We start from the raw sequence: 26031 nt of genomic DNA on the forward strand, positions 1-26031 counted from the left end.
ATGTTGCGGCTGTACAGGACATTGGTTAGGCCACTGTTGGAATATTGCGTGCAATTCTGGTCTCCTTCCTATCGGAAAGATGTTGTGAAACTTGAAAGGGTTCAGAAAAGATTTACAAGCATGTTGCCAGGGTTGGAAGATCTGAGCTACAGGGAGGAGCTGAACAGGCTGGGACTGTTTTCCCTGGAACGTCGGAGGCTGAGGGGTGACCTTTTTAGGTTTATAAAATCATGAGGGTTATGGATAGGATAAATAGACAAGGTCTTTTGCCAGGGGTGACAGAGTCCAGAACTTACAGGGCATAGATCTAGAGTGAGAGAGGAAAGATATAAAAAGGATTTAAGGGGCAACTTTTTCACGCAGAGGATGGTGGGTGTATGGAATGAGCTGCCAGAGGAAGAAATGGAGGCTGGTACAATTACAACATTTAAAAGGCATCTGGATGGGTATATGAGTAGGAAGGGTATATGAGTAGGAAGGGTTTAGAGGGAAATGGGCCGGGTGCTAGCAAATGGGACTGGATTAATTTCAAATATCTGGTTGGACTGAGGGGTCTGTTTCCGTGCTGTACATCTCTATGACTCTATTGCTTCTGCCCCATCGCCCCCTCTTTTTATTTCTCTCTGTCTTTTTGTGCTTCATCTGTCTTTCTATATCTCACCATTACTTGCGCTCCCTCGAGCCACGTTTCCATTTATGTTTGACATATTTAAAATATTGTCATTTCCTGGCAGTTTTGTGATAACCTCTAATGCCTGCGATTGTAATGGAGTCATTCTGCCTCAGGTATTAATAAGCTTGCTGTATCTGGGCTGAGACACCAGATGTCTTTTCCACCAGCTCGATAAAATCAGCACTGGGCTTAACGTAAAATTGAATTGCCTCTCGACCGCAAGCTGCCATGCTCCGAAACTGATTTGGTGAACCCTGGTTTTCTCGCTCTGTGTGAGAAACATGGCATTAAACCAACCTCCTACCGCGTCAACCCAAATTAAGATAATTAATTGAGTAAAGCTCCCCCGACCCACTGTGCAAAAATGTTCTAATTCCCTGAGATCTGCACGCTCCTCAGATCTTCACAGCAGACGTCTAATGTGTTTGTTCAATACTTTTCTGCAAGTCTTCTGTTTTTACGTGCAACATCGAGATAATATTAAACAGACACAAACCATGATCCTCACCATCTGAAGGTACCAAGGTTCAGTGATAAAGTGCAATCATTCAGTACAAAATGGGACACTGATTTATTTGGTATCTCACTACAGGAGGTTGCCTGATCTTTACCAGGATTGTGTCCATTGTGCTTCATATTGCCATTCTCTGTACGCTGTGGTGAACAAGCCACTGCATAAAGTCGCCATGGCTTTACCAGACCATTGAGCTGCTCTCCAATTAGAGAGAGATGGTTGGTGGTGGTTTAACCTGAGGCTCATTCAACACCTCAGATTGAGGGGAGAGGTCAAGTGGAACTCTATTGCATGGTGATGTCATTCAGGGCAGGAAGTGAACCCACGAAGTTGGCATCATTCTGCATCACAAAGCAGCCGGGAGAACGTGAGGACTGCAGGTGCTGGAGATCAGAGACCAAGGATGTGGCGCTGGAAAAGCACAGCCGGACAGGCAGCACGCGAGGAGCAGGAGAATCGGCGTTTTAATCATGGTGAAGAGCTTATGCTCGAAACGTCAGCTCTCCTGCTCCTCGGATGCTGCCTGTCCAGCTGTCTGCTGCCTATCTGGCTGTGTGCTGCCTATCTGGCTGTGTGCTGCCTGTACGGCTATGTGCTGCCTGTCTGACTGTGTGCTGCCTGTTCTGCTGTGTGCTGCCTGTCTGACTGTGTGCTGCCTGTTCTGCTGTGTGCTGCCTGTTCTGCTGTGTGCTGCCTGTCTGACTGTGTGCTGCCTGTTCTGCTGTGTGCTGCCTGTCTGGCTGTGTGCTGCCTGTCCGGCTGTGTGCTGCCTGTCTGACTGTGTGCTGCCTGTCCTGCTGTGTGCTGCCTGTCCGGCTGTGTGCTGCCTGTCCGACTCTGTGCTGCGTTTCTGGCTGTGTGTGCTGGCTGTGTGTGCTGCCTGTCCTGCTGTGTGCAGCCTGTACGGCTGTGTGCTGACTGTCTGGCTGTGTGCTGCCTGTCCAGCTGTGTGCTGTCTATCTGACTGCCTGTGTGCTGTCTGTCTGGTTGTGCGCTGCCTATCTGACTTTGTGTGCTGTCTGTCTGGCTGTGTGCTGCCTGTCCGGCTGTGTGGCTGTGTGTGCTGCCTGTCCGGCTGTGTGGCTGTGTGTGCTGCCTGTCTGACTGTGTGGCTGTGTGTGCTGCCTGTCTGACCGTGTGTGATGCCTGTCTGGTGGTGTGCTGCCTGTCAGGCTGTGTGCTGCCTGTCTGGCAGTGTACTGCCTGTCTGACTGTGTGCTACCTGACTGACTGTGTGCTGCCTGTTTGGCTGTGTGTGCTCCCTGTCTGGCTGTGTACTGACTGTGTGCTGCCTGTCTGGCTGTGTGCTGCCTGTCTGGCTGTGTTCTGCCTGTCTCGCTGTGTGTACTCCCTGTCTGGCTGTGTACTGACTGTGTGCTCCCTGTCTGGCTGTGTGCTGCCTGTCTGACTGTGTGTGATGCCTGTCTGGCTGTGTGCTCCCTGTCTGGCTGTGTTTTCTCCCTGTCTGACTGTGTGCTCCCTATCCGGCCATTTGCTCCCTGTCTGGCTGTGTGCTCCCTGTCTGAATGTGTGTGCTCCTGTCTGGCTGTGTGTACTCCCTGTCTGACTGTGTGCTGCCTGTGTGACTGTGTACTGCCTGTCTGACTGTGTGTGCTCCTGTCTGGCTGTGTGTACTCCCTGTCTGACTGTGTGCTGCCTGTGTGACTGTGTACTGCCTGTCTGACTGTGTGTGCTGCCTGTCTGGCTGTGTGTGCTGCCTATCTGGCTGAGTGTGCTCCCAGTCAGGCTGTATATGCTCCCTGTCTGACTGTGTGCTGCCTGTCTGGCTGTGTGTGCTCCCTGTCCAGCTGTGTGCTGCCTGTCTGGCTGTGTGTGCACCCTGTTCGGCTGTGTACTGACTGTGTGCTCCCTGTCTGACTGTGTGTGCTCCCTGTCTGACTGTGTGTGCTCCCTGTCTGACTGTGTGTGCTCCCAGTCTGACTGTGTGCTCCCTGTCTGACTGTGTGTACTCCCTGTCTGACTGTGTGTTCTCCCTGTCTAGCTGTGTGTGTTCCCTGTCTGACTGTGCACGCTGCCTGTCTGGCTGTGTGTGTTCCCTGTCTGACTGTGCATGCAACCTGTCTGGCTGTGTGTGCTCCCTTTCTGACTGTGTCTGCACCCTGGCTGTGTGTGCACCCTGTCTGGCTGTGTGTGCACCCTGTCTGGCTGTGTGTGCACCCTGTCTGGCTGTGTGTGCACCCTGCCTGGCTGTGTGTGCACCCTGTCTGGCTGTGTGTGCACCCTGTCTGGCTGTGTGTGCTCCCTGTCTGACTATGTGTGCTCCCTGCTTGACTGTGTGTGCTCCCTGTCTGACTGTGTGCTGCTTGCCTGGCTGTGTGTGCTGCCTGTCTGGATGTGTGCTCCCTGTCTGACTGTGTGTGCTCCCTGTCTGACTGTGTGTTCTCCCTGTCCAGCTGTGTGTGTTCCCTGTCTGACTGTGTGTGTTCCCTGTCTGACTGTGTGTGCTCCCTGGATGGCTGTGTGAGCTCCCTGTCTGACTGTGTGCTCCCTGTCTGGCTGTGTGTGCTCCCTGTCTGACTGTGTGTTCTCCCTGTCTGCTGTGTGTGCTCCCTGTCTGACTGTGTGCTCCCTGTCTGACTGTGTGCTCACTGTCTGGCTGTGTGTGCTCCCTGTCTGACTGTGTGCTCCCTGTCTGACTGTGTGCTCCCTGTCTGGCTGTGTGTGCTCCCTGTCTGACTGTGTGTGCTCCCTGTCTGACTGTGTGTGCTCCCTGTCTGACTGTGTGCTCCCTGTCTGGTTGTGTGTACTCCCTGTCTGACTGTGTGCTCCCTGTCTGGCTGTGTGTGCTCCCTGTCTGGTTGTGTGTGCTCCCTGTCTGACTGTGTGTGCTCCCTGTCTGGCTGTGTGCTCCCTGTCTGGTTGCGTGTGCACCCTGTCTGGCTGTGTGTGCACCCTGTCTGGCTGTGTGTGCACCCTGTCTGGCTGTGTGTGCACCCTGTCTGACTCTGTGTGCTCCCTGTCTGACTCTGTGTGCTCCCTGTCTGACTGTGTGCTGCCTGTCTGGCTGTGTGTGCTCCCTGTCTGGCTGCGTATGCGCTCTGTCTGGCTGTGTGTGCTCTCTGTCTGACTGTGTGCTCCCTGTCCGGCTGTGTGTGCTCCCTGTCTGACTGTGTGTGCTCCCTGTCTGGCTGTGTGCTCCCTGTCTGGTTGCGTGTGCACCCTGTGGGGCTGTGTGTGCACCCTGTCTGGCTGTGTGTGCACCCTGTCTGACTCTGTGTGCTCCCTGTCTGACTCTGTGTGCTCCCTGTCTGACTGTGTGCTGCCTGTCTGGCTGTGTGTGCTCCCTGTCTGGCTGCGTATGCGCTCTGTCTGGCTGTGTGTGCTCTCTGTCTGACTGTGTGCTCCCTGTCCGGCTGTGTGTGCTCCCTGTCTGACTGTGTGCTCCCTGTCCGGCTGTGTGTGCTACCTAACTGGCTGTGTGCTCCCTGTCTGGCTGTGTACTGCCTTTCTGACTGTGTGTGCTCCCTGTCTGGCTGTGTATGCTCCCTGTCTGGCTGTGTATGCTCCCTGTCTGGCTGTGTGCTGCCTGTCTGACTGTGTGCTGCCTGTCTGACTGTGTGCTCCCTGTCTGACTGTGTGCTCCCTGTCTGACTGTGTGCTCCCTGTCTGGCTGTGTGCTCCCTGTCTGGCTGTGTGTTCTCCCTGTCTGACTGTGTGCTCCCTGTCTGACTGTGCTTTTCCAGCACCGCACTATTCCGTCACAAATCAGCTGTCCAGCTAACTGGCCTCCACAGGTCAAAACTAGCTGGCAATGTGTCCTGTGAGGAGCATGCTGACCTGGACTGGTTGGCTGCTGTCGGCAAACTCTTGTAAATGCAATATAATGTGGATGGACGTGAGTTAATCCACTTTGGTGGCAAAAACAAGAAGGCAGGTTATGGTCTGAATGGTGGCAGTTTAGGAAAAGGAGAGGTGCAGCGAGACCTGGTTGTCATGGTGGAAGGTTGGCAGGCAGTGAGGAAAGCTAATGGCATGCTGCCTTTCATCGTGAGAAGATCTGAGTATCGCAATAAGGATGCTTTGTTGCAGTTATACAGGGCCGCAATGAGGTCACAGCTTGAGTATTGTGTGCACTTCTGGTCTCCTAGTCTGAGGAAGGACATTCTTCCTATTGAGGGAGTCCAGCGAAGGTTCACCAGCCTGATTCCCGGGATGGCAGGACTGACATATGAGGAAAGACTGGATCGTCTGGGCTTGTACTTACTGGGATTTAGAAAAATGAAGTGGGGATCTCACAGAAACACATCAAATCCTGATGGGACTGGACAGGCCAGATGTGGGAGAATGTTCCCGATGTTGGGGTAGTCCAGAACTAGGGGTCACAGTCTAAGAATAAGTGGTAAGCCATTCAAGACTGAGATGAGGGAGAATTTCTTCACTCAGAGAGCTGTGAACCTGTGGAATTCTCTCCCACAGGAAGCTGTTGGGGCCATTTTGTTCGATATATTCAATAGGGAGCTGGACGTGGCCCTTGCAGCCCAAGAGATCAAGGAGTACGGAGAGAAAACGGGAATGGGATACTGAGCTTGCATGGTGCTGCAGGCTCGAAGGGCCGAATGGCCGACTCTTGCTCCGATTTGCTCCATTTCTGATCCAGAATATTTGTCGCCGAAATAAAATGAATGCGTAATGCTTTGAAAATTGGGATTTAAGCCGTCAGCAATCGAGCCCAGGCTGCTGAGTGCCAAAGCCGGCTTCAAAGGGAGTTTTGCAATCTAACTATTCTGGAAGCAATGCTGCAGTACACACCTGTCAAAAGGCAGGTGACAGTCTGTTCACTGAAATGTTCTGTTTCTGAAAGTGTACTCCAGCTTATTGCGAACCAACAAATTTATTCAAGTCTAAACTCTTTCCATTTAACAGAATATATGGAAGGGAAAACAAAATCAACAAAGCTTCATGTGTTGGCTTCTGTGCTCAGCCACTTATTCTGCTTACGCTGCATTGCCTGCTATTTCAGAACATAATATCCAAACATTTAATAGATTTCTGGCTCAGCACCAAACTCCTGCCACCTCTCCTTCTTTGCCAACAATGCACTATTGCTTATAATTGCTTATTTCTACAGACCTATTAAGGTGATGGCTGAACAGGATAACTGTTTTGGCACTGCCCAAGGTTGCCAGAATGTTGCATTTCAACTCTCAGTGAGACCCAAACGTCCTACCAACCTTCATCATTCACTTCCCATAATTGGTTCACAGAATAGCCAACGACCATTTAAAGCTGTAATCACTTGAAAATAAAGGATGCCCGTTTGGGGTATCAGAAAAATCTTATCAGCCCATACATAAAATTAACAATTCAAAATCTCTAAATACTTCCTGGATATGTTCCTTCTAAAATAAATCTTGATATGAGAAACACCAAGAATAATCGATTAGAAAAGATAACCACATTAATAATTGCTGACAGTACACCAAGTGTGATTTAATCAAGCTTCAATATACATTGTACCCTAAGGACAGTCAGATACCCAGACCATAGCAGAAGCCAACCTCCTCTCCATGGACTCCATCTACACTTCTCGTTGCATTGGAAAAGCTACCAACATCAATAAAGACCCCTCCCATCCCAGTGATGCTCTATTCCAACCTCTTCCATCAGACAGAAGATGCAGGAGCTGCAACAGGAGCAAGGACAGCTTCTTCCCTGCTGTTATTAGACTGATGAGTGGATCTGGAAAAGCACAGCAGGTCAGGGCGGCATCCGAGGAGCAGGAAAATCGATGTTTCGGGCAGGAGTCATTCATCAGGAATGCATCATCCCTTCATCAGGGCTCCAGCCCAAAACACCGATTTTCCCGCTCCTCGGAAGCTGCCTGATCTGCTGTGCTATTCCAGCAGCACACTCTCAACTCTGATCTCCAGCATCTGCAGACCTCACTGTCTCTTGATGAATGCATCTCTGCAACTTCAGTAATGTTGATCTTGCTTTGCGTACCTCCTGTGCCCTGTCTCAGCGCCCTGTGATCTGTATGACCTTGGTTGCTATGATCTGCCTGTACTGCTCACAAAAAAAACGTTTCACTGTACTCAGGTACATGTGACTACAATAAATCAAATCAAATCAAATCATTGAGCAGATGTTGTCTACAGTCTCTATATATTGCTTCCTTCTCTTATGACATACTAATCTTATAACTTTCAGCAATGTGTGACAATCTTGAAAATGTTTGTCTTAACCACTTTGTATTCCCACTCTCTTAATTAGTCACTTTACACCTATTCCACATTTAGATCTCCCCAGACACTTTCTTTATTTCTTCACTTCTCTGCGTTTATATTCTGTTTTGATTTACTTTTCCATGTTTTAAGATGGCGGCGGAGAATAGCAACACTATCCCAAGCTTATCACAGTATATTGTAGCAAAATACACGTGATATTACAGTGTCTGCTACAATCTCTTAATTTGTATTCTAATATTTTTAGAACAGCTCAGCTTTATTCACAGGTATTTCCTATGGTCTGCATGGCCTCCGAACTGCTCCGGCCCATTCCAACTGCTCAACAATATTTCATCGAGTGAATACCGTTGTTCTGGCTGGGCTTTAAGAAGTTCCAAGCAATGGGCCTTCCCTTTCCACAGTCCGCAGATTGCGAATTTTCTTTTCCACCCTGGTCCCAGACCCGGGGGAGCTCAGGGTAGTCGTCCCATTCGAGTTTATCGGTCCTTCGGTGTGGCAGCTCAGTGCTGAGACATCAGTGGGGCAAAATGGGTTTGGTGGAATGTACAATGCCCCTGGCTGGTAGATACTGATCGTCATGATCCCTTGCAGAAACCTCGAGGAAGTAGGACCAGAATGCAAATGGCTACTGAGTAGGACAGTCAGAATTTCAGCCCCCTGACCAAAGGCAGGAATCACAAGGAATGGCAGATACAGTTTAATTCTAATAAGTGCGAGGTGTTGGATTTTGGTAAGACAAACCAGGACAGGACTTACACAGTTAATGGCAGGGCACTGGGGAATATTGGCAAACAAAGAGACCTATGGATGCAGGAATATTGTGCCTTGAAAGTGATTCTCAGGTAAACAGTGATGGCAAGCTTGCCTTCATTAGTCACAGTATTCAGTACAGAAGTTGGGAGGATGGGTTGCGGCTGTACAAGACATTCATGAGGTCACTTTTGGAGTACTGTATACAATTCCGGTCGCCCCGCTACAGGAAGGATGTTGTTAAACTAGAAAGGATGCAGAAAAGATTTACAAGGATGTTCCTGAGACAGAAAGGTTTGAGATAATAGAAGAGACTAGATAGAACTTTATTTCCCTGGAGTGTAGGAGGCTGAGGGGTCACCTTATAGAGATTTATAAAATCATGAGGGGCGTAGACACAGTGAGTGACCAAGGTTTTGTCTCCAGGGTAGAGAAGTTCAAATGTAGAGGGCATAGGTTTAAGACAAGACGGGAAAGGTTTAAAAGGGACCTGAGGGGCAACTTTTTCACAGACCAGGTGGTGCATGTATGGAACGAGTTGCCAGAGGAAGTATACAATTACAACATGTAAAAGATATTTGGACAGGTACAAGGAGAGGAAAGGTTTAGAGGAATATTAGCCAAATTAGGCAAATAAGACTAGTTTAGTTTGGGAACCTGGTTGGTACATACAAGTTGGGCCAAAGGGCCTGTTTCTGTGCTGTATGACTCTGACTCAGTGGCCAATGACAGAGTCAGTACTAGACATGCTGACTTTGTGCTAAAGAAGCAAATGAGTTGTGGGCTTGTTGAGGACTCAACTTCAGTCAATAGTGTGGTTTCATGGGAGCGCCTGTACCTTAGTGGCTGTGTTTTCATACCAGCTGCATGCAGCAATGACTGGATTCGGGGTAGGAAGAGTTTCAAAGTAAATAAAGTGGTTTTTCTTCCTTTTCAGTTCATCGTTAAATGCTGTGACATGAGCTGTACCTGTGAGTTATGATTGGAGAATGTAGTTAACTATCCAGAAAACAATATGTTTTTCTGATACTTATTTCTTTCTGCAGGCAAAGATCTGTTCAACATTGTAAATATGGAAACATCTTCAGACAAGGTTAACTGAATTTCCCTCAATGGATAAAGAATTAGAATATGTTTCACGCTTTTGAAAGGTTGGCTTAGTATAATAACAGCCTGTAAATGTCCAATCTTCACCCATTCTTTTTATGTACTCAGTCAAGTCACTGGTTGAAATAGCAGATCTGAAGTCTGATTGTTTAATTAGGGAGTTTTATGGGCTCTTGTCTGCAATCCAACTGCCTAATAATTTTACAAGTGTAAGTGGTCAGCTGGGCTTTGAGCTGAGGCTTTTTGGGAATGAAAGTAAATGTTTTACACCCCACAGCCTGGCTTCATTTCCAGTTAGACCCCAGATCTCTTAGGAGATCCAGACTCACATTGGTCTTGAGATGGCATGATTTCTACCTCTGAAATGAAAATCTCACCCCAAAATTGATTCGAAATAAGGAAAACAGGGAGGTAATGTGCCTGGAGGCTAGTAAATAGTAGGTCTAACCATGTATCTTTTAACCTAAGGGATATCTGCAAGTATAAATTTAGTAAGTACAGTTATGTTGTTTGTGGAAGTGTGTACAAGTAGATTTCCTTTCCATTGTTAATAATTACAATGAATACATTCAATAACTGTGGCAAAATATGTGTAATAATTCAATTAAGCTATTACATCCAATTTCTTTTGTTTATTAATACGAGCACTGCTTGTCTTAATCTTTCAGCTTTGTGTTTCATAAACTGCCTACAAACTAAAGCAATAGTAGACTTTTTAGTCAGTTTTCAATTATTCATTTGTTTCCAAGTATCTCCAAAAATAAAACTGCAACTTGTTTTTCTTTGCAGATAACATTGTTAAGATCTTTGTTATTGTTTTCAGTAAATGAGAATTAGTAGAAGGAACATAGAACTGAGTTGCCGATGTAACTTGGGAAATGGAGCAGATTTCCCAGGGCTAAACAGCAACATTTGATTTCAGGCCAATGCTCAAATTTCTAGACAAAAGTATCAAGCCAGCGCCTAGAATTTTCGATGTGTCTAAGTCTTCAAGTCAAATCTTTAATGAAATCTAAAAGACACTGAGAAAATTTTGCTGCTGAAAAATTAGATCATGTGAAAGAAAAAGCCAACTTGCATTTACACAACCTCTTTCATGTCCCTGTGGATAGACTAATGCACTTCAAACCTAATAAAATACGAAGTGTAGTTACTATTGTAATGTTAAAACAGAACAATCTCCCCCCATAACATGGAAATGAACGACCATTCACAATTCAGTTCCCTCACACTGGGCTGAGAAACAAAATGCTATCAATGAAAATTGAGATACGAGTAAGTGGGATACTATGTCCAGAACCCTAACTACGATATCACCACAGAGAAAGGAGACCTTTGAATATCACAGTAGTCAGTATGAAATGCTTTGTGGAATTTGCACGTGACTAGTTCTGGTCACAAAAAGATTTAAAGAGGGACTAATCCTTTGTTTGGCCAGATGGTTGCGAATCTGAGACCATTACTTTAACTCACTTTGTAACTTACAGGCAGGTGTTCTGCATGAAAGCTCGCACTGTTGGGATTGGATCAGATGGATTGGAGATTGACTGATGGCCACATTTCACAGTGACATGCTTTACATTGTCTTTTCAAACAGCAATTTATTGACTTTGTGAATCAGTTGTAGAATGTTGACTGAGTTAAAGAACCATCTTTAACGTGAACATGAGCGGACTGTTAGTTTCATCCTGCTGTGTGGCAAATTAGTTACCGGAACCAGTGCATTGGGTGATGACTACAGGCTATAGAAGGGAAATGTAGTCAACTTGCCTCCTTGTTTTTTTGATTTTTAACCAGCAGCCGCAGTGTGAAGAATAGTGTCTTTTAGGTTTCAGAGGATAACGCAAAAACAAGAATGCGCCGTTCAGCTTGTCCAAGCTGCTGCATGGGTGGTGCCATTGGAAGATGAGCCAGGACCCCGTCAGTCGATGCCCAGTGTTGGAGAAGGTGCCAGACCCGTGTGGCGTGACCATCTCCAGTTTGGCGGGCGTGGTAGTGACAAAACCGGTGACAGCAGGAAAGGAGCACAGTGCCAGGACCCTGGGTGACGATGTCAGATGGTGGTGACTGGACAAGCAGAGAGGGTGAAGGCTATGGAGAGGAAAAGATGAATTTCTGAAGCTGTTGCAGTTTTAGGTTATAATGAGATTAGAATCCCTACAGTGTGGGAACAGGCCATTCGGCCCAAAAAGTCCACACTGACCCTCCGAAGAGTAACCCACCCGGACCCATTCCCCTATATTTACCCCTGACTAATGCACCTAACACTATGGACAATGTAGCATGGTCAATTCCCCGAGGCTGGAATCGAAGCTGGGTCCCTTGCTCTGTGAGGTAGCAGTGCTAACCACTGAGCCACCATGCCCTTAATAGTGTTTTAGTAATATCAATTTAATATTAATTTATTCAGTATTTACCGCTAATACAATTTATTCAGTAATTTATTCTGTAATTCAAGATGGTTCTGGAATGTGGTGGCATTATCCACTTTTCACTGTACCCAGGTACAAATAACAATATGAAATCAATCTACATTTATCATTCAGTTAAATCATGACTAATCCACATTTCTTACTGACTTTCCTGACTTTACTCTTTACCCATTGGTGCTCTTACCCAATAAACTCGCAGCGAGAGTTTCAGATTCCCACTACCTTGCTTGACATGATTTTGAAGTTCTGAATTTTATAACCAGCAGATATTATTCCACCATATCTACCTTTCTGAGTCTCGGGAACACTTGGAACACTTAGACTTAAATACTTGGTGCCTGTGGAGCTGTGCCCAGTGAGCTCCTCACTTTTAGGAGTGGAAATGATTGGAAGCAAAACATGGGGACGTCGGAATGGTCATTAAATATGGATATTTGGAGCGTTTGTTAATGTGAGAAGAGGGCGGAGTCCTTCCTTGCACTGCCTTTGTCTGTAACTAACAATGGCAGGATTGAAGGCAGTTCCCAAACCCTCACCACCACACCCCTTCGCAGAGTGATCACATTCTAGTGGATGGACTGTTCAGTTTTGAAGTGCTGTCTGTATGTGTGATGAGAATGCCCTGTCGCTCGCACTGTTGTCATATCAGAAACAGCAGGATAATTACCAATGGAGAGGCCAATCAGCCCATCTTCATTTATTCATCATGGACACACCTCCCTCCCAGAATGCTTGTTTTCACTCCTATCCAGGCCTCTCATCCATATATTGCTGATTCTTTGTTGTGAAGAAGCATTTACCAGTTGTGATCCTCCTGATAAGAGCCCAGGACCTGCTGAACAGTCAGAGAGGTGCTCCCGGCAATTGATTTGCATAAAGAAGAACAATCTTACAGCTATGAGGGAGGTGGTGGAATCGTGTCAACTGGACCAACAATAGGCAAATGCAAGCTAATGTACTGAGGCCATGGGTTCAAATCTTACCAAGGCAGCTTACATTTAGTGCATTACTCTGGAATATAAGAATAGTCTAATGGGTGACTATGGAACTATTGATGAGCATTATAGAATCCAATTTGGGACTTTGAGGACAGAAATCTGATGTCCTCATCTGGTCTGCCTTACATGTAACTCCAAATCCAGGGCAAACTGACTCTTAAGTGCCCCCTGACATTGCCTAGCAAGCCACAAAGTTCAAGGGGAGTTAGGGATGGACACTAACTGACAGACTTCCCAGTACTGTGTACACAGATATGTCAGAATTATATTGCCAGTAACCTCTTGCAGAAAGTGAGGTATTGTTCTTTTTAAAAAGAGACAAGATGTCCAATAATGAGATGCCGTAATGAAAGGGAATTTCTTCATCAGAGCTGCAATCACAATTATAACCTCAGAAAGATGACAATTCAATAGATCGCTGCTAAGATGAAATAGTGCTGATTGGATAATACATCTTTCTCAAAAGTAGTCATTAAACAGAGAAAATACATTGCAGGCACTAAAGTACAACCATTGTTACAATGTAAGAGGTGCCTCACTGAGTTTGTGCCTGTAGGGGGGGGAGGCTTGTGCAATCAACTATGTAACCACAACTGGGTTCCCTGAAAGGAGGAGAAAGCAGGAATTCCATTTAAAAACAAATTGCATGTCGCGATCACACATATTTTGAAATCTAGCCTGTGCAGGGAATGTGGCAGTCACTAGTGGCTCAGCAAACACCCACAAACAGCAACCAGGTAATGCCCAGCCTCTTTCCCTGCTGTTGGTTTGCAGGATAATATTGACCAGGATACTAGGGATAACACCCTTGCTGACCCTCAAACTTGTCCTGGAGAATCTGACATATTTACTCGAGCAAGCTCTGGGGGCCTCAGTGTAACACCTCATGTGAAAGGCAGAGCAGCGCTCCCTCAATACTGCACTGGAGGGCCTGATACTCAGGCCTTGGAGTGAGGGCCTGCAACACAGGAGGAGAATGGATTAGCAGCTGAGCCACTGTTGCTATCTGGGTTGGGACTTGGCAGTTCTTTCTCTCTCTTTCTCTTGCTCTGTCTCTCTCTCTATCTTGTAACATTTTCCTGTTCTCGGTTTCAGTGTCTGACCAGCTGGGAAACATGGCTGCCAAACCACAACCCCCTCTGGTGAAGAAGCACAGTCAAACCGACCTGGTGAGCCGGCTAAAGACCAGGAAAATTCTTGGCGTTGGCGGAAAGGATGATGATGGAGAGATTCACCGGTCAAAGGTAATGATGACATTTCGATTGGTTTATAAGACTGGGGCCTCTCAGAATGATGGGTCCACCTTATTTCACTTTTGAAACTGGATAGGAATGAGCTGGTCAAAATGAGGCCTGTTAAGATCGCTTTGTTTAAGAATACCTCGTTTTCTCATTTATGTAATGCAAGGGTGTTCCCATGGTCTGTCCCTTTGGCTTTCCCTGGTAGCTACCAATGTCATCCAAACCCTCCTTGTCTTGCCCAGTCAGGTGTGGGGTCTCCTGACAGTTGGTTTTCTGAAGTACATGGCCCTTGATGTTTTGGCACTGGGTGCAAGCCTCACTTTATTGGTCTTTTTTTTTGTTGTTTAACAACATTTCTTAAAAGTTTGACGTGCTGCTAATTCCTCAATAATGCAGTGTGATGTTGCAAGCTTCTACTTATGGTATCCGTCTGATAGGTCTTGATCACAGAACCACAGAGTCCCTACAGTGTGGAAACAGGCCATTCGGCCCAACAAGTCCACGCCGACCTTGCAAAGAGTAACCCACCCAGACCCATTCCCTATATTTACCCCTGACTAATGCGCCTAACCTGAACACTATGGGCAATTCAGCACGGCCAATTCACCTGATCTGCATGTCTTTGGATTGTGGGAGGAAACCAGAGCTCCTGGAGGAAACCCACGCAGACACGGGGAGAATGTGCAAACTCCACACAGACAGTCACCCAAGGCTGGGATCGATCCCGGGTCCCTGGAGCTGTGGGGCAGCAGTGCTGACTACTGAGCCACCAAGCCGCCCCCAAAAAAAGTGCACAAACACTGCAAGGGCAGATCCACAGCATTCAAATCATGACTATGTACCTGGTCAGTATGAGGATTGAACCCACACCCTTAGCATTACTAGCACCCCACACTAACCATCTGAGCTAACCAACCAGCCAGTGGTGATGGGCTGAGATTAGTCTCCACTGTGATGCCTCTGCAGTCAAGGTGCCCACCACAGTTTGGTTGTAACTTCAGACAGATCAGTGATGAATGTCTGCATTCAATACCAGATCAGAAGTCACAGAAATGTACTTCCACAAGGAGTCTTAGAATCATAGTAATTTAGAGTACAGAAGGAGACTATTTGATCCATTGTTTCTGTACCAGCTTCTGAAAGAGGTACCCAATTAGTCCCACACTCCAGCTGTATCCCTGTAGCTAAGTTCCTCACTTCCAAATATTTATCCAGCTCCTTTTTGAAATCTCATACTGAGTCCACCTCCACCACTCTCCCAGGCAGCACATTCCCCTTGAGTCAACTTTGGCACGTGTAAGATAGGGCAAGAGAGCACTTTGGCAAAGGGCACAGAAATTGGCCAGATCTGAGGGGGGATTCAATGATTATGGTTGCTCAGTGGTTAGCACTGCTACCTCACAGCGCGAGGGGCCTGGCTTTGATCCCAGCCTCGGTCAACTGTCTGTGTGGAGTTTGCACATTCTCTCCATGTCTGCGTGGGTTTCCTCTGGGTGCTCGGTTTCCTCCCACAGTCTAAAGATGGGTGGATTAGGTGAATTGACCATGCTAAATTGCCTATAGTGTTCAAGGAGATGCCTTAGTCAAGGGTAAATGTTGAGTAATAGGATAGGAGATGGGTTGGTGTGGATCTGTTGGGCAGAAGGGCCTGCTTCCACACTGCAGGGATTTGATAATTCTACACTAATTTGGCAGGGGTGGGCATTGGGGAGAAGCTAAGTTGTAGAGACGACTGGGAGAGACAAAGAGTCTTCAGGAAAAGACTAGAGTAGAAACTGGATGCTTAAATATAAGGTGTACAGGTGGTTGAGAACATGGTGGCAACATATCCCTGCTTTGTGCAGGGAGTTCCTGAATCTGGTTCTATCACCCCAGCTAACAATATCATCTGACATTTATACAAGTCACAAAACATATCCACCAACTCCTTAATTTTTGATATGTTGGATCATTCTAACACATTAATGAATACACAGCGTACAAGGTACCATGACCGTCAGTAAAATCATGTGTTATTGAGAATAATACTGACTACGTCACAATGAAATATTGAGGATTGTTTAGTGTTACCACTAATGGGCAGTATATCACAATTGCTGTTTTGTCAACTGACATAGAACACACCACAAGATTGACAATTCAGGATACAGTGAAAATGCTGCTGTTCCAAAAATATAATTTACTGCTTTAACAGCTGGCTGGAATCGGACATTTTCAAACTTAAGGCGAAGCAGAAATTTAAAAAATAAGAACACCAGTCTGATGTTAGAAATGGCAGTCAGTATTGAGTGTTGAAGTAAGGCAAAAAAAGAGGATTCAAGTACCATGAAACAGAAAGCAGCTTCAACAAAGCCTGCCCATTTCTCTCCTCTTCGTGACTATTTTCTAACACAGTCAATCTAAAGATTAGGGTGTGAAAACCTGATGTTCCTGAAAACTTGGTGTCACTAAACCATGTTACAATAGTTTCTATTCAGGATGTCTGACGTTTATTCAGTAAGATGGTATCACACCAATACACATGCTTTTTTTAATTTGTGGGATATAAATGTGATATCAAGATGTGGTGACACAATTCCCTCATTGAGATCATCATCGCCTGGCATTTGTGTGGCACGCCCATGTTACTTGCCACTTGTCAGCCCAGCCTGGATATTGTCCAGATCTTGCTGCCTTTGTACATGGACTGCTTCAGTGTCTGAGGAGTTGCAAATGGTGTTGAACATTCTCCAATCATTGGAGAACATCCCATTTCTGACCTTATGATGAAGAGATGATTAGTGATGAAGCAGCTGAAGAGGGTTGGGCCTAGAGCTACAATGATTTTGGATTGTCAGTCAGGCTTTCTGTGTGACACACTCACATGTTCCTCACAGGGAGGAGGAACATGTACACACACTGTGCCTGTTTAACTCAGCAAAGTAAGTGATAGCCATCCATTGGCTCATCTTTCACAGCACTGTGCTGACCAATCACTACACGTATCTGATTTAATCAGCAATAATGGTTGGCTTGTCCTTAACCAATCAGAGCCCAACACCAACCAATCAGTACTCTCCTCTCATTAGTTGTAGAGATCACATCTCTTGATTTCCTTTGTTTTAGACTGTGGACGAAAAATGGAAGATATTTGTCATTTAAGAAATATTTAGCCAGGTACATAGATGGGGTAGGTATGGAGGGATATGGACCAGATGCAAGCAAATGGGACTAGTTTACATTGTGAAAACTGGGCAGAATGGGCTGAAGGGCCTGTTTTCATGCTGTGGGCTTCTATGACTCTACTGAAATGTTACCTCAATCTCTTGATTTTCTGGAGCAAAGTCGATTTTCTGACTAAGTTATACATTTTCTTGAGATGTATTATTGATTGCAAGAATGGACCTACCTGATGAAGAAGCAGCGTTCTGAAAGCTAGTGCTTCCACATAAACCTATTGGACCATAACCTGGTGTTGTGTGATTTTTAACTTTGTCCATCCTAGTCCAACGCCAGCACCTGCACATCATGGTTACATTTTAAAGACAGACGCAGCATGAGCGAGTGTCGCAGGGGAGTTGAGGCCGTACTTGCTAGGAAGTTGTCGGGTGTCCATGAGGTTTAGAGAGAACACATCTGACTTGAAGCGTTAACTCTCTTTCTGTCTCCACAGATGCTGACAAACCTGCTGAGTTTCTCCAGATCTTTCTGGTTTTATTTCAGGTTTCCAGCACCTGCAGTGTTTTGGTTTATTAGTGACCTCTAATGGATGTTGGGATTTGGAATGGTCAGTTGATGGAGGTTAAAGGTGAATTGTTGGGGTCAGTTTAATAGTTACCCACAAGTTACAACAGACATTAATTCCTCCACCTTTTCCTGACTAGCTATTAGGCTAAGTACATTGGCACCACTCACTGACTCCAGTTCAGAGCTGGGAACGTTCTGGGAGGGCTTTTTGTTGAGTTTATACCCATCGGAGATTTGTTTCCTGGTGGACCACCACAGAGTCAGTTGCAATTGGACCTCTCCTGATCCTAATGTACATCTTCAGTCCGTGCTCCAAAGCAATCACCCTCCCATTGGAGGATCTGCGTGTCCTGTCAAGGGCATCTTTTTGTTTTAACATTGACCATCGCCAGGTTTTCAAACTTTCTGAGGACTTGCTGAAACACTCACTGAGGCAAGCAGAGTGTTAATGCTGTTTTAGATTTCAGTAAATCCAGCCCCTCAGACAGACTAATACCTGAGAACACGTGGATGCTGAGCCAATAGCAGCTATCAAGAAGGTAAATTATTGCATGAAGGACATTGTTGCTAAGGTAAGCAAACGTGTTAAGGTTTCTTTCGGCTAAAACCAAGTTGAATCTGTCATTTTTTACTCATGACTGTGGCAAAGGTAAACTTTCCCTTGTTCTTTTCCCTTTGCACTCATCTCCATTGCTCGACTCGTTTAATTACACATTCTTGTCCCGTTGCATCTCCACGTCCACACAGAATAATGGAACTGCTCTCTACAGCCTTCATCCTTAACACATGGGGTGGAGAATCGCTAACAATGAATGAGTTCTGACCAGGTCCCATCTTCCTGTCCTTGCTGACTCACACTTCCCCTTCAGATAAAGAGCACTGGGTCCAGTTTCCAGGTGAGCTACAGGAGGTTTCAGTGGGATTTGAAGAAACATGTTTTGACCCAGAGAGTTATGGGATGTCGAGGAACTGACTGCCTAAAAGGGCGGTTGAGGCTGGTACACTGGATTTAAGGATTATTTAGATGAAAAGTTGAAACTCCACAGTACACAAGGCTCCAGTACAAGTGCTTACAAAGGGGTTTAGAATAGTTGGATGTTCAGTGATTGATACAGATACAATAGGCTAAAGGGCCTCTTTCCTAACTGTAAAACCTCTATGGTTTTATGACATGGTTTTGAAAGTCCCGTCCTTGTACGTTGATTCCTCGGTCACCTCACCCCTTTCCCTATCTCTCTCGTCTCCTCTAGCCTTACAATCCTGCACATATCAGTGCTCTTTGATTCTGTGTGTCCCCTTGTGGTAATTGTAATGAGGTTTAACCAAGTGGACCTTATTGAATATGAGTTCCCTAATTGGGGCTGTTAAGTCTGGTCCAATCAGGTTTACAGAAAAGGGTGAGTGTGAGAGATGCTGGTCCCTGACCCTGAATGAGCCAGTGCTATAGTCAAGGCCTGTTCATATCTAAATAAAGGGTAACCTGATGACAGGATACTGGCCTCAGTAGAGTTATTTCACGTTGTTTTGTAATGGTGCTGTGAAGCACCTTGGCATTATGTCAAAGGCTCGATATAACTTTTTATGATCGTGACCCCCTCATTTCTGTGCTCTGCCACCCAGAGCGAATAGTTTATTTCTCTCTACCCAACTTTCGTAATAGTCTCACTACTCAACCTTGAGGGAATAAAGGCCTGGTTCATAAACCTGTCCAGACTCTTTAACTGTTTCTGTGCCAGTATAAATTTGCTGATCCTTCATGGGTCCTGCATGCTTCCTGAGGTGTGGTACACAAGGCAGTTCCCAGACCGAGGAGAACGTGAGGACCGCAGATGCTGGAGATCAGAGTCAAGAGTGTGGTGCTGGAAAAGCACAGCAGGTCAGGCCCAAAACATCGATTCTCCTGCTCGTCGGATGTTGCCTGACCTGCTGTGCTTTTCCAGCACCACCGTTCCCAGACTGAGTCTAACTGAAGCAATCTTCTTCCCTTTGTATTGCAACGCTCTCAACAGAATATCCCACTGACCTTTCCTTTATTGCTTTAATGTTCCTGTGCACTGCTGTTCATACACACGGGGGTGAATGAGAAATTGAGTTGTAGAATTCTGATCGTGTGGAAACAGATTATTCAGCCCATTGAGTCCACACTGACGCTCTGAAGAATATCCCACCCCCAACCTTATCCCGATAACCCTGCATTTCCTGTGCCTAATCCACATAGCCTGCACATCCCCACACACCACGGGCAATTTTAGCATGGCCAGTCCACCGAACCTGGACATCTTTGAATTGTGGGAGGAAACTAGAGAATGTGTAAACTCCACAAAGACAGTCATCCAAGGCTGGAATCGAACCTGGGACCCTGGGGCAGTAAGGCAGCAGTGCTAATCCCCACTTCAGCCATAGTGCCACTCCACAGAATGGAATCAACTATCGACTATCCCCAGTTTCTCCCAGTTAGCTTTTTCTTAATTCATGCATGGAATGAGGGTGATGCTGGCTAGGTCAGCATTTATTGCCCATCCCTAATTAACCAGAGGGCAGTTAAGAGTCAACCACATTGCTGTGGGACTGGAGTCACATACAGGCCAGACCAGCTAAGGATAGCAATATCCTTCCCTAAAGGACATAACTGAGTCAGATAAGTTTTTCGACAAACAGCAATGGATTCACAGTCATCATTTGACTATTAATTCCCGATTTTATTGAATTCATCTGCCATGGCGAGATTTGACCCCAGTTCCCCTAGACCATTACCTAGGTCTCCGGATTAATAGCCAGCGATAATGCCATTAAGCTATTGCCTCCCCATTTCTGTCACTTGCTACTATTTGCCATGTAACTTAGTTGCTGTCTCTGTGACCTGAATCTTTTCCTGCATAAGAGAGAGAGAGAACGTATCACGCTCTGAGAGCTGTCAGGCTCCGAGTTTGACTTTAGTCCTGGACCTTGAATCTTTTCTAATTTGATGAAGCTCGCCCAGCTGCTGCTCTTTTTTGCCTCAGGTTAACAGCACTGATGATGCAATTTCCTCCAATTGACAGCAAACTTCCTGTGAGGGGAATCAGCTGCAAGGCTTCCCGCAGGGTAACTATTGAGCAGAGTCTGAGAGCGGAAGGCCACTCCAACTGGACTCACGCTACAAGCAACCATTCCCACTGCCACCTCTCGCCCAATCCACAACAAAAGCAAAGAGGGACTTGCATTTCCTTAGCCCTCTCCCTCCACAGAGAGGTGGTATCTGGTGAGCAATTGTTCCATAGTTAACCCATTACATCGTGAGATGTGTGATTAGGAGCACCTAGCAGTCTGAAGGATGTCTAACCATGATCTCACTCGACCTCTCATAATGTACGTCTCAGGCAGCTCATAGTTATGAGGTAACAAACCCAAGTGGAGGCTGAATGATATTACTGTCTAAAGATGTTTCATTTAATCTGAAATCCAATGGATTTCTTGAGTTTGAGATCTCCAAGTGCGGATGATCTCAGGTAAGGGAGTGTCACGTTTCTAGGCCAAGTTGCTATTAAAAAGGAAGAGGTGTTGTCCGTATTAAATCCCCGGGTCCTGATGGGATCTTTCCTAGAATATTGAGGGAGGCAAGAGAACAGATTGCTGAAGCATTGACAGACACCTTTGGATCCTCTTTGGCCGCTGGTATTGTCCCAGAGGACTGGAGAATAGCCAATGTTGTCTCATTTAAGAAGGGTAGCTGGGATAATCCAGGAAACTATAGGCCTGTGAGTCTCACGTCGGTGGTGTGGAAATTGTTGGAAAAGTTTCTCGGGGGCAAGATCTGTACACATTTAGAAGCAAATGGATAGAGTAGCGATAGACAGTGTGGTGTTGTACAGGGGAGGTCGTGCCTCACTAACTCGATTGAAATTTCTGAGCTGACGAAAATGATTGATGAGGGAAAAGCAATTGATGTTGTCTACATGGACTTCAATAAAGCTTTTGACAAGGTCCCTCATCACAGACTGGTACAAAAGGTGAAGTCACATGGTATTGGGGTGAGCTGGAATGATGGATATGGAACTGGCTTAGCCAGAGGAGACAGAGGGTAGTGGTGGAAGGATGCTTTTTGGAATGGAGGGTTGTGACTAGTGGTGTTCCTCAGGGATCAGTGCTGGAACCTCTATTATTCGTGGTCAACAAAAATGATTTGGAGGAAAACGTTGCAGGTCTAATTAGTAAGTTTGTGGAAGATACAAAGATTAATGGAGTTGCAGATAGTGAGGAATATTGTCAGAGGATATAGCAGGAAGTAGATAAGTTGGAGGCATGGGCAGAAAACTGGCAGATAGAATTTAATCCAGACAAATGTGAGATTATGCATTTTGGAAGTTAAAATACAAATGGAAATTATGCATTAAATATTATAGGGGTATTGATTTGCAGAGGGATCTGGGTGTGCAGGTCCATAGATCATTGAAAGTGGCAGCTCAGATAGATAAGGTAGTAAAAAGGGCGAATGGCATGTTTGCCTTCATTGGAAGGGACATTGAGTATAAGGATAGGCAAATTATGCTACACCTTCGTAACACTTTAGTTAGGCCACACTTGAAATATTGCATACAGTTCTGGTCACCAAACTACCAGAAAGATGTGGATGCTTTGGAGAGGGTACAGAAAAGGTTTACCAGGATGCTGCCTGGTATGGGGGATTTTATTTATGAAGAAAGGTTGGATAAACTGGGTTTATTTTCACTGGGACAACCTGATAGAAGTTTATAAGATTGTGAATGTCATGGATAGATTGGAAAGTCTGAGGCTTTTTCCCAGGGTGGAGGGGTCACTTACTAGGGAACACAGGTTCAAGGTGTGAGGGGGAGGTTTAAGAGAGATGTGTGAGGCACGTTTTTTACACAAAGGGTGGCGCGAGTCTGGAACACATTGCCAGAGGAGGTGGTGGGAGCAGACAATAGCAGCATTCAGGAAGCACCTGGATGAATACATGAACAGGAAGGGAATATGAAAGGATACAGATCCTGTAAGTGAAGACAGGATTAGTAAAATGTGGCAGCACTAGCTTGGAGGGCCAAAAGGCCTGTTTCTGTGCTGTACTGTTCTTCGATATAAAACTTACTTGAAATCCTCCTTGCTTGCCTCACTGCTGGAATTAATCATATCAATAGGCTTGTCATGCACACTGAGTAATCCGCAATCAGACAGAGTTGCTGATTTATTGGAGCAGTTTTCCTCGAAGTACTGTGCCAGGAAGGTACAGCTGTTACTTGGTTGATGTTCAGTCCAGATTAAGTCACTTGGTATTATTGCTTTAACGCAGGCAGAGCCTTTCTTTTAATAACATGATCATCAACTTTTTCCAAGGTTTATCTGTCTGTATTTATCAGGAGCCTTTAGGTAGTTGGCAGATGATATTTATCTCTGTCAGATGTAGCCTGTGAAGGAGGTTATCATTTCATTAAGGCCAGCATAGTCAGTGAAGGTGAAACTCTCGTGTACTCGTCCTTTCGGGCGGCCATACTTGACACTGGGTTACATTTAGCGATTAATTAGAAACGGAAAGGTCTGAGGCATCGTCACTGGACTGGAAACGTTAACTCTGATTTGTCTCCACAGGTGCTGCCAGACCTGCTGAGCTTTTCCAGCAATTTCTGTGTTTGTTGTCATGAAAAATGGAGGTTTGTTCAGCTTTATGAGTTGGATAAACTGGGTTCACTGCCAATTCAGTGAAGTGCTTTGGTTGGTTTTGTTGCGCTATACAACAAAATATAAAAATATAAATTTGTTATACAAGGAGAATTTGTTTTTGAACCATTAACTCTGTGTTCTTTTATGTCCCATTATTTAACTTAGTGTACAATTAATGCTAATCATCATTAACATGAAAGTGCCATTAGTTAACTTCAAAGACAGATACGCAAGGGTGACACTTTCTCTTTGATGTGAGTTAGAGAAATTCATTTTCAAAGTCAAGTACGGGCTTGCTTGCCAAAGTCATGTGATTTTTACATCTCCATAAGTTTGGTTTTGGGCAGTTTTTAACCACGTCACTCGAAACATAAAGTGTCCAGCTGAAGTTGTGTGGATTTTCAGAAGTGCAAGAGAACCAGCCATTGTTTGAGGAAAAAAAACAAGAACAAATTAAAAGCACAGTCTGCCATTTTGAAGAGTTGGATGAATCAGAATGGCTGTGAATTTTCCACTCCTAGTTGCTGTGGGGCTGAAAGGACATATGAGACAGAATTGGAATTAGCTCTTGTCTCAGTCGGAAACTATGACCTAGCTATAGAATTAAATAAAATCTCTAAGCATGTAAACGTAGTAAAATTGCTACCATTTCTGGGAAAAGAGTGTTTCAGTTTGTATTGCACCTCTTTGATGAGCAGAGAACACAAATTGGAAAGATTTTGAAGACTTTGGAGATTTTGAGAATGTACTTCAAATCACATATTGATGTTTTTGTGCATAGTTTCAGTTGTGAATGATTCAACATCAGAGCTCAGGAGGAGAGGGAAACTATTGAATAGTTTGTGATGGCACTCACATATATAGCTGAATCCTGAAAGGTGATCTTGTCTCGGGTAGTGGTGATCCTGTCATCAGAGGACATCTGCTGAGAGAGGAGAAACTTACTGACTTTCAGGAAAACTATTGACATGTGAAGAAGTTCTGAGGCTGTCAGTCGCCAGCTACAGCATCTTAATGGCAAAACAAATGAGGCTTTTCCATTCTGCCGACAGTCCAGGCTGAACAAGAGCGACATGTCAATATAAAAGAGATATCTTTGCAGAAGAGGCAGTAGAAAGATCAAGTCCAGAGGGCATGATGTAAATGTTGCAGAGGACTCCATGTAAAAAAAAGGAAGCAAGCCCAGCATAGGGAACTATAGCTGCAGAAGGACCAGTCCCCTTTCACACAAGTGTTCAGCTGGATAGAAATGAAGCTAGCTGATAAAGATAGCTTCTGGAGAGATGGCAGCTAATGATTCTGATGAGCAAGTTAGCATCATCGGTTCTCAAGGTGCTAGGTGCATTGGGACTGTTGGAATGATGAACAGAATGAGAGCATCAAGTCGGTGTGTCAGATAGACACTGGAGTTTCATGCAACATTGTAACCTTTGCAGGTCTCTGCAAAGTGGCTCAATATGGAACCCTTGAAGGGAGGTTTGAGACGATATGGTGAACAACACTCATCCTAAGAGGATAAACAAATCTGGGAGCCAAATACAACGGGAAGAACGTTGAGCTGCAGTTCCAGGTCATAAATGTTAAGCAAACGCACTCATCTGAGCTGAAGCAAGTCTGAAGCTTGGGCTGGTAACCCCACATGTACCAGAAGAGATTTGCAGCGGTTTGCAGCACAGTAAGCCATTGGTTGCTGAACAGATCCTGAAAGGTTACACAGGTTTCCAGTTCTTCCAGGTCTCGAATGATGTCCTGGTGAACATCATCTCAAAGTGCCTGAGAGTGAGAGACCATCTCAGTATCTGCTGAAGGAGAGATCCAGCTGCCCTCCAATCCACCCTGAAAGACAATTGGAGTATTGTGTCCAGTTCTGGTCGCCCTGCTATAGGAAGGATGTTATTAAGTTGGAGAGGGTTCACAAATGAATTGCCAGGATGTTGCTGGGAATGGAAGGTTTTAGTTATATGGGTAGGCTGGGACTTGTTTTACTGGTGTAGAGGAGGTTGAGGAGTGACCTTATTGAGATTTATAAAATCATTGGGGGCACTTACAATGACTAGCAAAGGTCTTTTCCCTAGAGTGAGGGAATTCCAAGCTAGAGGGTGTATTTTTTTAAGGTGAGAAGGGAAAGATTTAAAAAAGACATGAGGGGCATCTTTTTTACACAGAGAGTGGTTCATGTGTGGAATGCACTTGCAGAGGAAGTGGTGGATGCAGGTACAGTTACAATGTTTAAAAGACATTTGGATAAGTACATAAATGGGAAAGGTTTGGAGGGATATGGGCCAAATGCTGGCAGGTGGGACTAGTTTGGTTTGGGAACATGGTCAGTGTGGATGAGTTGGACTGAAGGGTCTGTTTCCATGCCGTATGGCTCTATGACTGTGACTCTGTAACAGGGGAACCCAGGGGTCTCACCAACTCCCTGGGGATCCAAAGTTCTAGAGAGAAGAGCAGGAACACCCCAAAAAATCATTCTTTAAAGAGCTTGGTAAGCAGATGAAAGCAGAAGAGAAGGTGTGGTAAGTAAAAGAAAGGAACAACAAGAAAAAATTGCAAATGTAAGCCAAATATAATAGTCATGGACTATCAGTAAGAGGATTCGCCCTGAATCCTGACCAGCTGAGAGCTGTAGCAGAGAGGCAGCTACCAACAGATGTGATATGGAGTGTTAGATTTGTGACCGTGTGGGAAAGTATTTGACTAACTTATCACCTGAGTGTGAGCAT

The 26031-nt window shown here is 45.4% G+C and overlaps 1 protein-coding gene across 3 annotated transcripts in view; it reads left to right on the forward strand.

Annotated features, from left to right (window-relative positions):
* The window catches only part of LOC122557975 (tumor protein p53-inducible protein 11-like), a 65230-nt gene that overhangs the window by 14321 nt on the left and 24878 nt on the right, over positions 1–26031 (forward strand). Inside the window, exons 2-3 of one of the 3 annotated variants that reach the window (XM_043706279.1) lie at positions 1560–1567; positions 13779–13927. In XM_043706279.1, the coding sequence (XP_043562214.1) occupies positions 13799–13927 (129 nt within the window). In that variant the 5' untranslated portion in view covers positions 1560–1567; positions 13779–13798. Of the gene's footprint in view, positions 1–1559; positions 1568–9186; positions 9298–13778; positions 13928–26031 lie in introns of those variants that run through there. The other 2 variants (XM_043706278.1, XM_043706280.1) reach the window with 2 other exon arrangements.

The sequence above is a fragment of the Chiloscyllium plagiosum genome, chromosome 16 (assembly GCF_004010195.1).
Source record: "Chiloscyllium plagiosum isolate BGI_BamShark_2017 chromosome 16, ASM401019v2, whole genome shotgun sequence".
NCBI classification, from domain to species: domain Eukaryota; kingdom Metazoa; phylum Chordata; class Chondrichthyes; order Orectolobiformes; family Hemiscylliidae; genus Chiloscyllium; species Chiloscyllium plagiosum.